The sequence below is a fragment of the Lytechinus pictus genome, chromosome 2 (assembly GCF_037042905.1).
Source record: "Lytechinus pictus isolate F3 Inbred chromosome 2, Lp3.0, whole genome shotgun sequence".
Lineage (NCBI taxonomy): Eukaryota > Metazoa > Echinodermata > Echinoidea > Temnopleuroida > Toxopneustidae > Lytechinus > Lytechinus pictus.
Window position 1 is genome coordinate 19,460,062 of NC_087246.1, and position 15,475 is coordinate 19,475,536.

The following is a 15,475-nucleotide window of genomic DNA, read 5'->3' on the forward strand; positions in this document are numbered from 1 at the left end:
TTTTTTTGCTCTTGGTTGTAAAACTTTTGGGGCCATGGCCCAACCCTTCCATACTCATATACGGGAGTGCAATGCGGTTGGGGTCTTGATATCAAAGCCATTTAAACATCGCAGATTGCCGCTATCTTTAATCAAATCGCGGGTATGTACAGAATATAGCTTTTACACAACACATTTAGTCAACCCAGTTACGTAATCAACCAAATATTTTGAGGGGGCAAAACAAAGCAATGTGGGAAAGTTTGTAACAAGTCGTCAGCGAGCAAAGCGAGCTGTAAAAAAAGTGCCTATTGAAATTAAATTCTAATTATGTGATATATTTTTCCATTATATTCAGCAAATAACACATTTCATTGTTTCCATTAATTTCATTATTATACGTTGTCTCCTATAATTATCTCCTCTTGGGTGTGGAACCAAGACCCCCGCGCCTATATGCCAGTGAGTGAAGGTAAAGTTTAATGTAGGAAGGGTCCCTACAGGGGGCGTAATAGAGCCATTTAATGTTATAGATGAAGAGCCCCTACTGCGTGGGGTATGGGGCAAAGCCCCGGTAGCTTATTTGCATAAAATTTAGCAAGCTTATAGCACAATGTTGTATACTGTCTATCTTTCTTCCTGCTCTTTACTTTCAATCCTCGGCAGCCCGGTCGTGTTATTAAGTTTTTTTCTTGTCCCATTTCTTTGTTTTCCAATTTATCTTTTGACTAATTCCATTCTACCTTCGTTTCCCGCTATTGTTTGCCACTTTGTCATCTTTTGATTTATTTCCCATTATGCTATTGTATTACATAGGCCTATTTCGGAATGATTTGTTCTTTCTCAAATGTTCTTATTTCGTTCCTTATCCCCGCTTAATTCCTTCCTTTTTCATTAAAAGAAAATTTATTTTCTTCGTTTTCTTTTCACTCTTCCCTTTCCTTTTCCTCCTTTCCTTTTCCCCTTTCCTTCCTCTTTCCCTTTCTTTCTCCCTCCCTTTTCTCTTTTTCCCGTTTTTTCAATTTTTCCGGTGAAATCCGCCAGGGGGGCAGCTTGCCCCCCTGCCCCCACCCCCGCCTGTTACGCCACTGCTCTTAAAAAGGATGTACAACATAAAACCTCACATCACTCGCACGAACACTCGCAACTGTTCCATTCAATCGTACAAGGATCGCATTGTCTCAGTCCGATTTAATTAACCAGCATATCCTGCGTAACATTTGAAGAAAAAATGTTACGATGTATTTATTTCTAAAGGAAACAAATTGTAAATTTAATTTCATTGAGCAGATGGCATCAAAGTTATTGGAAGTAACCAGAAGAGGAATTAAGTCAAATGATCTTTAAAACAACTTTTTTCTTTGTTAGTTAGCTTTATTGAGACATTGATCAACCTAATTACATATTTACAAGATTGGAATGATTCAAATAAGAGCAAATGCACAGAATACGAATGAATAAAAAGGAAAGGCAGATATCAGTTCAACATAATTGTAACAGTAAATGTGGCGGTAAAAAAAACACCTGACATAACCCTATACTTATATACAAAAAGAGTGAGATGCTACCCTCGGGCAAAGTCCCCCTAGTTCGTAAATTCCAACAAATAGAGAGAAAAGATAAGAGTTATAAAATGATAATCTTTACAAGATAAATAACATCTTTACAATTTATGATACCCTTCATGCTCATTGTCAGTCTATGTTTTCTCGTTTGGGGGTGTGTATTTTTCACTCTCTCTGTTTCTTTCTGCAGATCCAATATAGAGATGACATACCTTTCTCTTCTTGATATGCAAAAACATACTTCGAAGGAGTAAGTGGTCGATTAATTTCACACCGCCACCTTCAGTGCTTGTGTATCCTTTATTTCCGTAATTAAATAGCCATAGAAGATATGAACATCAATATATGTTTTGATACATTTTGTGAACATGACTAAACATGTAGAATTGATATAGTGTTTGTCCTTTCAACTCAACTTAAACTGACTTCAGTTTAACCCACCAAGAGCTTAGGTAAACATACCGACCAAATCTATATCGCAAGATACCATATTGGCGCCGATGTTTATTTGTTTGTATTTTTGGAAGTAACGAGACGCATTTAAAACGAAAATAACAAATCACCTTTTCTGCCAGAAAAAGTTAATCCCCGTTACATGATCCTCCTCATAAGAGGGGAAGGGAATGGATGGAATATTGTACATGCACGAAAGAACCTTGCATGATCCAGCATTTTTAGTAGAATATATATAATCTATCAGGGGTGCAGAAAGCGAGCTCTCCTGATCGATACTGCTGGAGACGATACCACTGTCTCGCAGGGTTCTCGATATTACAATTTTCAACGAGGTTCTCAATACGCTTCAGCTCGTTGGTGTACTCACCAATGCTCACCGTACCGTCATATGGATTCACTTTAGCGATCAGGATTTTATTCTGTTGAGATACTGCAGGGTAAAGTTCTTCTATAAACATTTTGTATGTATGTTTCACAACACCTTGCTTATCAATTAGTCGCACTCTTTGATTAAAGAACTGTGATGAAACGATTAGTGAATCATTGTAACTTCTGATTTGATATGGTTCGTATCCACGACACGGTATCTCCGCTTCTACAGTCCCTCCTGATGAGAATACCTGGATCTTCTTGGCTTTCCTGTAGCTTACATAGATCCGATCATCACTGTCAACAGTGAGGTCTCCACCGCCACCTTCATCAGCACCAAGAGTATTGAATATTACATTCATCTTTGTGTACTCTGGTGTGTACAATGTGATGGTGTTTGAATTATTGAGTACAACACATCTATCATCAGATAGGTATTCTAATCCACGAATCGTAACATCCTTGAGAACTGACTTTTGGTGGTCACCATCAGCAGAAATGATCTCTATACCACCTGTTATACACCCCACTGCCATCATACCATCTGGTGCCCTAGCAATAGCATTCATGCTATTTTCTTCAGGCAAAGCGAAACAAACTCCAAGTGAATCCCTGATGTTGCCAATAACTAACTTGTCCTCTTCAACGCCTTTTACAAACTTGGTACTTTTCCCTTTCTTACTTGATTTCCTTGACAGTTCATAGTCAGGATCTTCTCCATTCAAGGTCTCCTGTAAGGCTTCACACAGAGTTTCATGTACGGCCAAACTATCTATATCGAATGGTACCTCTGGCCTATTGGTTACCATATCAGCATCGGTTTTCAACTGACTGACATACTGCAGTGCCAAATTCTTCATTGCCTCAAGTTCTTTCTCTACTCCTTCAGTCCTATCCCTGGCTTCCTTAATGAGCTCCTTTTTCCTATCTGCCAACTGTTTGGCAAAGTCATCATATGCTTCGCTGATTTCAACTTCGCATTGTTCCTGAGCGTTCCTCACACGTCTCTTCTCTTCATCAATGAAATCGACGTACTTCTGAAAGCGAGAACTTTTGCAGTCTACTTCCGATCTCAAGACTTTGATACTCTCGATGTGGTTGCTTTCATAGTCAGCTGATCCAATTATTCGATGACTTTCCCCTTTGTGATATTCAACGACACATTTGTAGCAAACGAATATCCTACAGTTCAAGCAGAAGCACTCCTCGTCTTCTACTGGGTGTTTCTTGCATTTTTGGTACCTAACATTTTTAAACGCTAGAGTTGATGGTAGTTTACTGGCATCTTGTATGTCTGACATCAGGGTCTCACCTTGGCAAACAATGCACTGGATGCTGAGGTTATTGGTACGGTTTTCAATGAGTTTGTCTACGCAGGCTTTACAGTAGATGTGAGAACAAGACAGGACATTGGGGTCAGTGTAGGGAGTTCGACATGAAGGACATCTCGTACTCTGAATCATGTTATCCTTAAATCTCTCAGCCATGGTTGGAATTCTATATGGGATTACAGATAGAGAAATAATTAAAAGAAATAATTACGCATTGATTCAAGTGATATAGATTAGTGCACGACTGTAACGTAAACCATAATGGAACAAGAAAGATCGATGATTAGCATCGATTTTTCCTGTTTTGTAAGTCTATAAAAACATTTATAGTATTAAGACTTATGTATATAAATATATGATTGTTTATAAGTCCTAATTTTATATGTAGTTTGAGAAGCATCAATATTACGTGGCATAAATTAGTACGTGGCATAAATTAGTTTTTTGATTTACCGAATGACTAGCCAAGTTCCAGCCCACAAACGATATATACTATCGAATCAAAGTCAAGCCTGTCATCGAGGTGATTTAGAATTAAGGTAAAAATACCCCCAAACAGTCAATGATAATCAGAAAAGTTTGAAATAAGCATTTGATATGAAACTACTGTAAATTTCAGTGTATTCTCCCTCGATCTCGAATGTAATGTAAGTTGTTTGACTTTAAAAGTAAGATCAGGCTTCGAAATTATCTAGTATCTATAGTATGTACATGCAGTATTTAATACATGTTAGATATTTTTGTAAGGATAAATTTAGATCTCTTGATTCAATTATGTGTCACATTACATATATTGTGGACATATAGCTATTACTAATTCATCATCAATTGGAAGACCCCGGCGATCTCGCCTGCATTTCATGATTCAATGAGGCTGCAGTACTGACTTTAAAACAATTAAGTGAAAAAAGGGTGAAAAATACATTCATACGATAAGAAATAGTAAGTTGTATTTTTCCCCCTCAGGAGACCTTGACCTTCAATGAGAAACATGTTATTCATATCATACTTATATTTGTGATATCAAACAACAATCGGACTAATTCTTATCCAGTGAAAAAGATATCAATACTTATCTAATTTAATTAATTTGAAATTACCTTAGACCTTGGCTAAGTAACCCAAATTTCTGAAACATATATCCAAGTATAATATACATGCAAGACGGAGTTATAAATCCACCATCGAAAATTTGAAATCTTAACTTAGGTTATATAAAGGTTTTTTTTTTCCCTGCTTCTTAAAATTAATATCATCAGTTCATGAACCCTTTGCCTAGTCGTGACTTAAAATTTCCTTTAGCTATTTGTCGATACTTTGTAGCCATTAAATAGAAAAAAAATTATAACCTTGGTCTTGTTGGTTAAGTTTTTTACTTTGGTACCACAGCATGATCAAAGTTCAATGACCCAAATTACCTTTGACATTAATTATGTTACCTGGAACTTGGGCAAGGTGATCAGTGATACTTAAAATAGTAAGAAGTAATTAAGATTTAAATGTTGACGACGACGCCCCGGAAAAGCTGGGCATATGTCTTGCTTCAACTATGCATGCGAGAGAAAAAAACACACACGAAAAAAAAAATCATCTGCTAACTATGAGAATTATTACAAATCAGAAGTATGATTCCCGCTGAATACCGTTAAGTCACAGATGTAATGCTAGATGGATTATTATGCCACATTGAATCAATGAATATTACTATTACCTTGATTGTTGGTATCCTACCCGGTGAATTCAAATGCAAAGGCCTTAATGAATCCTTGCTCATCAGATCCGACGTTCTATAAATGGCGCGAAAACTCTTAAGAACGAGGAAACCATGAGCACTAAAACTTTGTCGAATCACAAGTCCAGTCAAGTTTGGGTGTACCAAGACTTCCCTTCGAAAAAAAGCTCATCCGTAAAATCCGATGTAAGTTAAAAAGTCAAATCGTTCAAATTACAATTCGTGAAGCATCGATCTAGCATGTAACCAGGAAGCACAACGTCAAATTTTAGCTGAACATGACCGTGTTTTGAATAATGCTTATTTAAATGTCTCGCTCGGATGGATTAACATAAAGATATGTCAATTACAATGTACGTGAAGGGTTTCATTGGTAAACCAAAAGGGCAGTGGGTTTTTTTAAATGGGTCTACGCCATTGAGATATAAAATTAGTATAATTTATCCCTGTGGTCTACGTTGACTTGATAAAACATTTACCGACGTTAATACTATGAATTGATGTTCAGGTTACGTAGAAGTTCTTTTTTAATTGCAAACATGCAGAGTAATTTTTAGAGTTTTCCTTAAAAATACTAATTATAGAAAGTTGGGCGAGGGGACGGATGGACCATGGAGCTATAATAGCTCCATGGAATGACCAACAAAAACATGAGAAAGATACCTGGAAAGAGAGGGCACCTTCAGTGACGTCATAGAATTTAAATGTTCAAATTTCGTACGTCCTTTACTTATCTTTATGATTTTGAGATATCAAAAGAGTAATCAAATTCATGCTTGATATTGTTACCATTTAGCCTGATTTCGGATTGGGATTTAAGTTCGTGATTCGTGTTTATGATGATAATTGTGGAAGGTTGCCAAACTTCACCCAAATGGAAATTAGGTGGAGCATATGTAAATAGATATTAGATTAATATTAAATATGAATTAAATATTAAACTGAACAAGAAAAAAGAAACCTCTTGAGTTCATGCAGTATACCGGTCAGAATTTGAGCTTTCGCTGTGCTATGGTGTCGCCCACAAAAGTTCTCATCCGGTGTCCGTCGTACATCTTCAAACATCCATCGTATATAATGTCCGTACGCGTCTGGCATCCGTCGGCGGTCCAAAAGGTCAATCGAATTGCTTCTTCTCCTCCAATGTTCACCATTTGGTTCACATGGAACCATTAGGTGGGAAGATTGAAACGTTTGCATAAAATTTTGAAAAAGCGTTGAATACATTAATCCTAAAGAGTGGCCTAAATCCACCCCCCCCCCTTCTTTTGACATATTTCATAATGTGCAAACAGTTAATATTCAAGCAACTCTTATTCCTCTTTCCTGCCGTTCCCTTCTTATTTAAACACGATTCGTTTCATTTTATACGATCCTTTCCACTTATTGATTCAATTGTTTGGACGAAATATAGGGAGAGAGATAGAAAGAGAGAGAGAGAGAGAGAATCACGAAGGTACATGTTTCCGATATCGTTATTTTATTTCGATTCCAATATCGTTATTTTGGTGTCGTCATTTCGTGTCAAAAGGCATTCACAGAACATAAAACCCCTCGAAAACATCATTGGATATTATCTTCATACCCCACTTCTTCTTCTTCTTCTTCTTCTCCTCCTCCTCCTTCTTCTTCTTCTTATTTTCCTCCTCCTCCTCCTCTCCTCCTTATTCCTCTTCTTCTTTTACTTCTTATATTCCTCTTTTTTATACCATTTATATATTTGTTTTTTATTGTGTAAATAGTAAGATTTTTTTCTTATCGTTATTCTCTCCATGTCGAGGAGCCCACTAGAAGTAAGCTTTCTAGCTTTTGTGTGTTATCCTGTGCAATCCTTTTTTTAATGCTACTGTACATAAGTTATGGTGGCTTGCCAAATAAAATAAATCAATCAATCAACATTAATTTGCGCTGAAATTGTCTGGCCCAAATCCATAATAGTCGAGTCAGGGGTAAGTTGGTACAGGCAAGATAGAATCTTTATTTTTTTAATCTCAAGAAAATTTTGTGGTATAAAGGACTAGTTGAGTGAGATCCCTTTTTTCTCTTTTTTTTTCTTTTTTGGATTAGCGTCAATACCGACACAGTGGCTGTATAACATGTTTTATAAGAAATGTTTGAATTGGTGAAAATTTCTCCAGAAATTTCCGGAGGTTGTTAGTTACCGTGGATTTCACCATGTCATCATTCATTTTGTCTGTTTGTAGGGACCTTGCCATGAAGGATTATTCTATTGTTATTGGGGGTGCTGAGCATTGTCACAGCACCAACAGTAATTATAGATAATCCTCCGTGGCCAGGTCCATGCCATTTTCATTACCATTATAATCATTCAAATTCAAATTTAAAGCCATCTCTCTTTAAAAAAAAAAAACAGGTACAACAAAAGTTAACAAAGTAACAGCAAGAAAATAAATAGATAGCAAAAATGTCAAATATGCATGTATAAGTGATCATCATCATAACCCTATTCTATATTTTTACATGCGTGGCAATTCTAAGGGTGTTTCTGAAAATGTTTTTCCCTTTCAATCCCTAATAGATGAAAGCACTCAGTCGATTTCAAAGTTCACGCATGTATTGTCAGTTTTGTGTATTCATCGTTTGAATGAAATGAAATATTTTCATGACTTGGCTGATATAATTATGCTTTCCATTATAGTCACAATAGAAGCACATTCGCGAAGCCTGTGCAAATATCACGACAGTATTTTGCATTTAGAAAAGTTATTTGGATTTTTCTCTCCGCTTTTCTCTTCTTTTTTTTTGGCCTCCCTCTTGTCTTTTTATCTTCTCCTTTATTATGTCCACCCCCTCGCACTCTCTCCCCCTTTTATTATTTTTATGGGGGTATCGTATTACGCTGTAATTTCAAAATTAGTACATGGACATGGGAGGTTGGGTGATGTGGGATCTGAAGCACCCCCAAGATTTTCCTTGGAGCGCTTCGTGTATTTTTTCCATTGGCAGCACCTCCAGGAATCCTGGATGGTGTGACAAATTTCTCGAGACGAAAATGACCTTGATTTTGGAATGAAACTTTTTTTTTTGCTTGTGAAGTTCCCAGGGACTTGTTTACCTACCCGTTTTTTTCTCGTCTGAACATTTTGGAATCTCCATCGACTATATGATGGAATATATATGATAATCTGAAATGATATGATAATCTATTTTTGCCCCCCCCCCGCCTTCCTGCACCTTGATTCAATAAAGTCTACATCACATTTTTAGCACATTCACAACAACAAAAATCATACAAATGACTTTCATTTAAGTATAGTTTATTACCATCATGTCCCCGTGATTGTAAAAAAAATTGGGATGACAAAACGGAGCTAGATTTGAACGACATAAATGGTAGCGTTGTACAATATATTTTCTATAAAAGTAAATTCCCGTAAATTACCGTCACATGTCATTTTCTGACAGTAATCATAGTAACATGGGCACCCAATCAAAGCCAAGTTCAACCGATGACGTAGTCAACTTGTAAAACAACAATCATTGTCATGTTAGTTGACATTAAATCATTTTCGCAATTACTATGCAGACGCTTTCTATATAATACAAGGAATTTTTCATCAAAAGCCCTTCAACGACAAGAAAAATCAGCCTTTATCGAGAATCGGTGAATTGTAACAGCAGTGTATTCCTGTATCGGCCGCACAGAAACGCTGTTGGCGTAACATTTCGCAAACACTGCGCTAACAAAGGGCCCTGTTACAACCGGTAATGTCGCCGCAATGGCTAATGTCAAAGTAATGCATTATTTACATCTGGGATCAACGCTTGACATCACAATCTGTATATCATTATTCATTGACAAATCAGCTACTAACATAATGGGTAGAATGACCGCTGCACATAAGGCACTGTAAGCACTGAAAGCGCCATTAGGCGCGAGTGTTCTTTGAGGATTTGAGTAAGTAAAAATCTATAATTTGTGCGTAGTGATCTAGATTTAGTTATTAGTGATTATGTTTATGATTATTAGTGATTTAGTGAATATTTGCACATCCTACAAGTTTAAAATCTTGTCTAGGAAAGGGTGGTAAATGAATGTAATTCATTATCATATAGGCCTTCAAAAAATTTCCTTATCATTACATTTCAAACATGAAATGACAGCAAGTAGTAAATATATATTTACTAATTTAATGTAAGAAATATCAAATAAGCTTTAAAAAGATCAAGAAAATTAGCCTATAAGATATTACGATGGAGATTCTGTACCAAAAAAATGCATTCCCACTTTTCATCAGTTTCTTTTGTTTGAAAATGCTCTTCACTGACTTCACTCATCATGTTCATGATATAGTATTTGCCAATGATGATTATCATGCGATAAATTTCATCAGCTATTGTTCTTCTTTCTAATGTAGGGTCTATTCTTAAAAGTCTCTTTAAACACTTAAAAAGTGATATATCTTGGAAGAAAAAAATTGATGAAAGGATATCTTGGCACTAATCAACGTCCCCCGCCATGAAGAAAATAATACGGTTGAACAGTAAAGTGAGACAAACAAAACACTGACAAATTGATAAAAATTGGAAATGAATACAAAAAATTATGGTATCTTAAAATTTTGCATTAGGCCCTATTTCGGTGAAATTTATATTCATGTCTTCAGGAATATGCAATGAGGGTCTGTTGTATCATACAAAATTAGGTTTATTTGAATTTTGTCCACCCAGAATATTGCTTCAAAGATCATCATTTTGTTACTCGGGCGACATACACACATTTGAGACAATTACGAGTTCATTTCAATAAAATCAGAAAAAGGGGAAAGAGCTAGAAGGATATGGCATCATTGTTCCATTTGTTGCATATTCATGGCCACATGCTGCTCAGTAATATCATTTGCAAAATACAGTGTTACAATTTTAATATTCAGGAATTTTGTTATTTTTTCAGATTTTGATGACATTTTTAGCAATTTGCTCATCTAATTTTACTCCATTTATTCAGTCTTGTGTGGGCCCGGAATACCCATTTAATTTGGTCGAGGTCTATTTTAAACTATACTTGGTATATTCAGAAAGGGAGACAAGCTTAAAAGGGAGAAATTATTCACTAACATCGTCACTATTGGTGCCCTTATTAGCACTGTTACTAGTGATTTCTATTAACATTAGCGCCACTGTTAGCTTCTGCTGGGCCTTTTATTGTTAGATTATTAGGAATTCGGCTAAGCTTCTGTGAGTTTATCGATACCGGTAGGCCTACTTTTAGTGCTCTGTTAGTGAAAACAATGCGTCTAGCGGTGGTCGCCCGTGATAGGTATGACTGGCCCTACTGTTAGCGTTCTGTTACGCTAACAGCCACCCCGGGGGGGGGGGGGCACTTACATTGACGAGTGGATACCATGCGCGACCAAAAAAACACGTAAAAAGGATGTCTTTTTCAAGATAGGGCACGTTACGTACGTAACGTGATAAGGGTGTCAAAAACACAAAAATAATTAAAAAAGGGTATCTATTTCGCTAGGAAAGGTACGTGTTTAGGGTCAAATTTATGGGGATGATAAAACAAAATTAAAATGTTTTATAAAGGATGTCCTTTTTGCCCCAACACTACGTGTTTAGAGTCCGATTTGCGCGAGGTGTGGAATGGGGTCGTACTAAACCAAATGATGTGTAAAGGTAAAACCGACGACCGAAGGACCCGTGACATGACAATAAAATATGGCTGTACTTGTTTAGGGGTTCATTTCAGGGAATACTTGCCAAGAGTATCGTTTTGTTTACAATACTTGTTAAGGGTACTCCGTAGGGTTTTGCACGCTAATACTTGTTAAGGGGTGCATTTTCAGTATATGGAAAATATGTGTTTAGGTCGCGCATGGTATCCATGGAAGTGCCCCCCCCCCCCCGGGACAGCCACCTTTCGCAAACCTCAGGGACGGTAACATTAGGGTCCCCTAACACAAAAATTAGCGATTAATGGTACATTCGATTTTCACGATTAATTGTACATTATAATCAATGGAATCAATCATAGAAAACTGTTCTACATTCATTGCTAAGCTTTGTGATACAGGCCCTATAGATCTGCTGTTCGTGTGCAAAATTCTTTCACGCGACACCCGCACCATAATTAAATCCCGTTTTCATGAATGTACGTCTGGTCATCATCGTATATGCCCCTTGAGCCGGCGGCGAGCCTCTACTATGACAACTGGCTGGAGATATTCGAAATGCAGGGCCCACAATAGATTATGACATGGATAAGAAAGTGGTTTTTCAAACAAATCGAGTACATATTGAGTGAGGAAAATCTTACTGAATTAAATTACAGTCCATCGAATCGATATTGCATTTAATGTGGATTATTGATGGATCACTGGCAATTGATTCCATATATGGGTCAGATCACCTCTCCAGCAGAAACCATTTCGCATGCGTTGATATGTACACAGCATATGCAATAGGCCTATATACGTCTGAACTTCAGCCGAATTTGCGGGTTTTTTTCTTTTGTTTACTCCTTCTACACGAACGATATGCCTCTAGCACACAATGTAATGGGCATTATGTTTTACTTTCCCCAGAAATGGGGGGGGGGGATTAGATTCAAATTCCAGGGGGACCACTTCCATTGATGAGTGGATACCAGGCACGACCATGGGGTTTCGAAAAGCACCCTAAACAAGGGAAGCAAGTCTTTTCCAGATTATGAAAATGCATCTCTTAACAAGTATTTGGCTTGTGAAACCCTACAAGTATTGGAAATATATCCCTTTTTCAGTATTTTAAACATCGTTTTTGACACCCTTATAACGTTACATAGGCCCATACGTAATGAAAAACAAAGGGTCCAAAAATCAAATACACAAGAAATTGCAAAAAAAAATATATATATTATCTGTGCTACTATCATTAAATATAGCTTCGAAATGTCAACCAGGATAAGCAACTTGAACAGATTAGGCTAACTCATAATGTTACATTACAGTTTTCACATTTATTAGTATTTCATATTTTAAAATATCATAATTGCACTTGTTAACTTTATGGAAACATCTCTCATAACAAGATTCTATATATATATATGAATAATTATACCCTTACATGACTTGTATTATGAATGTGTATATCTCCTTCACAAAGTGATGGTTTCTCTTTTGTATTTCCCTACTGTCTGACCCCTCTCTCCATCTCTCTTTCATTTACACAGTCACCTTTCTTTTTCATTGAATATGCTTGCCTCTTTCGCATACTGTACTCCATTCCATTTAGTCAAGTATATCTTAACATTCTGCTTTCTTTTATTTTATGTGATAAGTCTTATGCATTGTAACTTATTAATTGTACCCGTTCAATCAATATGTTATATCCATGTATTATCGTATTATCACCCTGCCTATTGCCAGTGAAGGGGAGTTTGTCCCATTATCACTGGTAAAGGAACTGGGTTTATTCTACCTTCTCTATTTGATTATGAAATAAAGGGGTTAGTGGCCGAGTATTTTCACAAAGCCCATCGCTTGTGTTTCCTTTATTTCCATATAGTTAAGTAGCCATGGAAAATATGAACATCAATATTATGTACATTAATATATTTTAAGAACATGACTAAGCATATAGAATTAATATCGTGTTTGTCCATTCAACTCAATTTCAACTGATTTCAGTTTAACCAACTATCCAGACTATAAACAACTAATGTATAATGGAATTGATAAATGTTATTTATTAAACGGGGAAATGCAAATGTATTACTTTACTACAATAATAACCGAAGTTGAAACACACAAAATACTATATATTTAGGTCAAACACGATCACGATTTTACAAGATAACAATATACACTTTTTTTCAACATTAAATAATGAAAGGAACATTAAGCATTCATGTGGATCATTACCATATCAATACTACTTATCGAACAGAAGAGTTCCTCTTCTTAAATAGAATATTTTTAAGCTTTAATTAAATCCAAATTTAAGGACTACATTAGCATAGGTTGTATCTTTCAGTGCAATAGGACAGAAAAATATTAAAATACCACATGAGATTGCTAACTTACATTGAAACTATTGAACAACTGGTCATGGGTAAACATGCCGACCAATTATTTAATACAAGATACCATAATGAAGCCGAAATTTATTTGTTGCATTTTTGTGGAAGTAACAAGACGCGTTTGTAAAGACGAAAATAGGAACTAATCACATACGCTTTTTTTTTCTTTTCTGCCAGAAAAAAAAGTTCATCCCGTGCACGAAAGAACCTATGTATGATCCATCATTTTCAGTAGAATCTATGAAATCTGTCAGGGCTGCAGAAAGCGAGCTCTCCTGATCGATACTGCTGGAGACGATACCACTGTCTCTCAGGCTTCTCGATGTTACAATTTTCAACGAGGTACCGCATACGCTTCAGCTCGTTGGTGTACTCACCAATGCTTACCGTACCCTCAAATGGATTCACTTTAGCGATCAGGATTTTATTCTGTTGAGATACTGCAGGGTAAAGTTCTTCTACAAATGTTTTGTATGTATGTTTTACAACACCTTGCTTATCAATTAATCGCACTCTGTTATTAAAGAACTGTGATGAAACGATTAGTGAATCATTGTAACTTCTGATTTGATATGGTTCGTATCCACGACACGGTATCTCCGCTTCTACAGTCCCTTCTGATGAGAATACCCGGATCTTCTTGGCTTTCCTGTAGCTTACATAGATCCGATCATCACTGTCAACGGTAAGGTCAGCGATTCCACCTTCATCAACACCAAGAGTGTTGAATATAACATTCATATTTGTGTACTCTGGTGTGTACAATATGATGGTGTTTGAACCATCAAGTACAACACATCTATCATCAGATAGGAAATCTAATCCCCTAATGGTAACATCTTTGAGAACTGACCGCTGGTGGTCACCATCAGCAGAAACGATATGTATACCACCTGTTAAACATCCCACTGCCATCATACCATCTGGAGCCCTAGCCATGGCGTTCATGCTATTTTCTATAGGCAAAGCTGAATTATATCCAAGTGAATCACCAATGCTGCCTATTACTAGCTTGTCCTCTTCAACGCCTGTTACAAACTTGGTACTCTTTCCTTTCTTACTTGATTTCCTTGACTGTTCATAGTCAGGATCTTCTAGATTCAAGGTCTCCTGTAAGGCTTCACACAGAGTTTCATGTACAGCCAAACTATCTATATCGAAGGGTACCTCTGGCCTATTGGTTACCATATCAGCATCGGTTTTCAACTGACTGATAAACTGCAGTGCCGAATTCTTCATTGCCTCAAGTTCTTTCTCTACTCCTTCAGTCCTATCCCTGGCTTCCTGAATGAGCTCCTTTTTCCTATCTGCCAACTGTTTGGCCAAGTCATCATATGCTTCTACGATTTCACCTTCACATTGCTTGTTAGCATTCCTCACACGTCTCTTCTCTTCATCAATGTAATCGACGTACTTCTGAAAGCGAGAATTTTTGCAGTCTACTTCCGATCTCAAGACTTTGATACTCTCGATGTGGTTGCTTTCATAGTCAGCTGACCCAATGATTCGATGACTTTTCCCTATGTGATCTTCAACGACACACTTGTGGCAAACGAATATCCTACAGTTCAAGCAGAAGCACTCCTCGTCTTCTCCTGGGTGTTTCTTGCATTTCTGGTACCTAACATTTTTAAACGCTATAGCTGACGGTAGTTTACTGGCATGTTGTATGTCTGAGATCAGGGTTTCACCTTGGCAAATAATGCACCGGATGCTCAGGTTACTGTCACGGTCTTCCATGAGTTTGTCTACGCAGGCATTACAGTAGATGTGAGAACAAGACAGGACCTTTGGGTCAGTGTAGGGAGTTCGACATGAAGGACATCTCGTACTCTGAGTTATGTTATCCTTAAAACTCTCAGCCATGGTTGGAATTCTACGGGATTACAGAAAGAGAGAAATGAAAGAAATATGTACACTTTGTTCAAGCGATCTTTCCAGATCAGTGCGCGACTTTAACGCTCGGGGGGGAGGGCAGTCAAATATATATGACACATGCGTGACCAAAAAAACGCGT

At 36.9% G+C, this 15,475-nt stretch overlaps 2 protein-coding genes across 3 annotated transcripts in view; both read right to left on the reverse strand.

Annotated features, from left to right (window-relative positions):
• The window catches only part of LOC135153067 (tripartite motif-containing protein 2-like), a 52,666-nt gene that overhangs the window by 13,348 nt on the left and 23,843 nt on the right, over positions 1 to 15,475 (reverse strand). Inside the window, exon 2 of one of the 2 annotated variants that reach the window (XM_064095776.1) lies at positions 12,624 to 15,334. The exons of the other annotated variant lie outside the window; for it this stretch is intronic. Within the exon in view, the coding sequence (XP_063951846.1) occupies positions 13,687 to 15,324 (1,638 nt within the window). The 5' untranslated portion in view covers positions 15,325 to 15,334 and the 3' untranslated portion in view covers positions 12,624 to 13,686. Of the gene's footprint in view, positions 1 to 12,623; positions 15,335 to 15,475 lie in introns of those variants that run through there. 2 annotated transcript variants of the gene reach the window in all.
• LOC129283640 (uncharacterized) lies at positions 674 to 5,692 on the reverse strand. Its single transcript, XM_064095773.1, has 2 exons — positions 5,412 to 5,692; positions 674 to 3,866 (listed from the first exon to the last, which is right to left on the reverse strand). The coding sequence occupies exon 2, from the start codon at positions 3,854 to 3,856 to the stop codon at positions 2,219 to 2,221; it is 1,638 nt and encodes a 545-aa protein (XP_063951843.1). The 5' UTR covers positions 3,857 to 3,866; positions 5,412 to 5,692; the 3' UTR covers positions 674 to 2,218.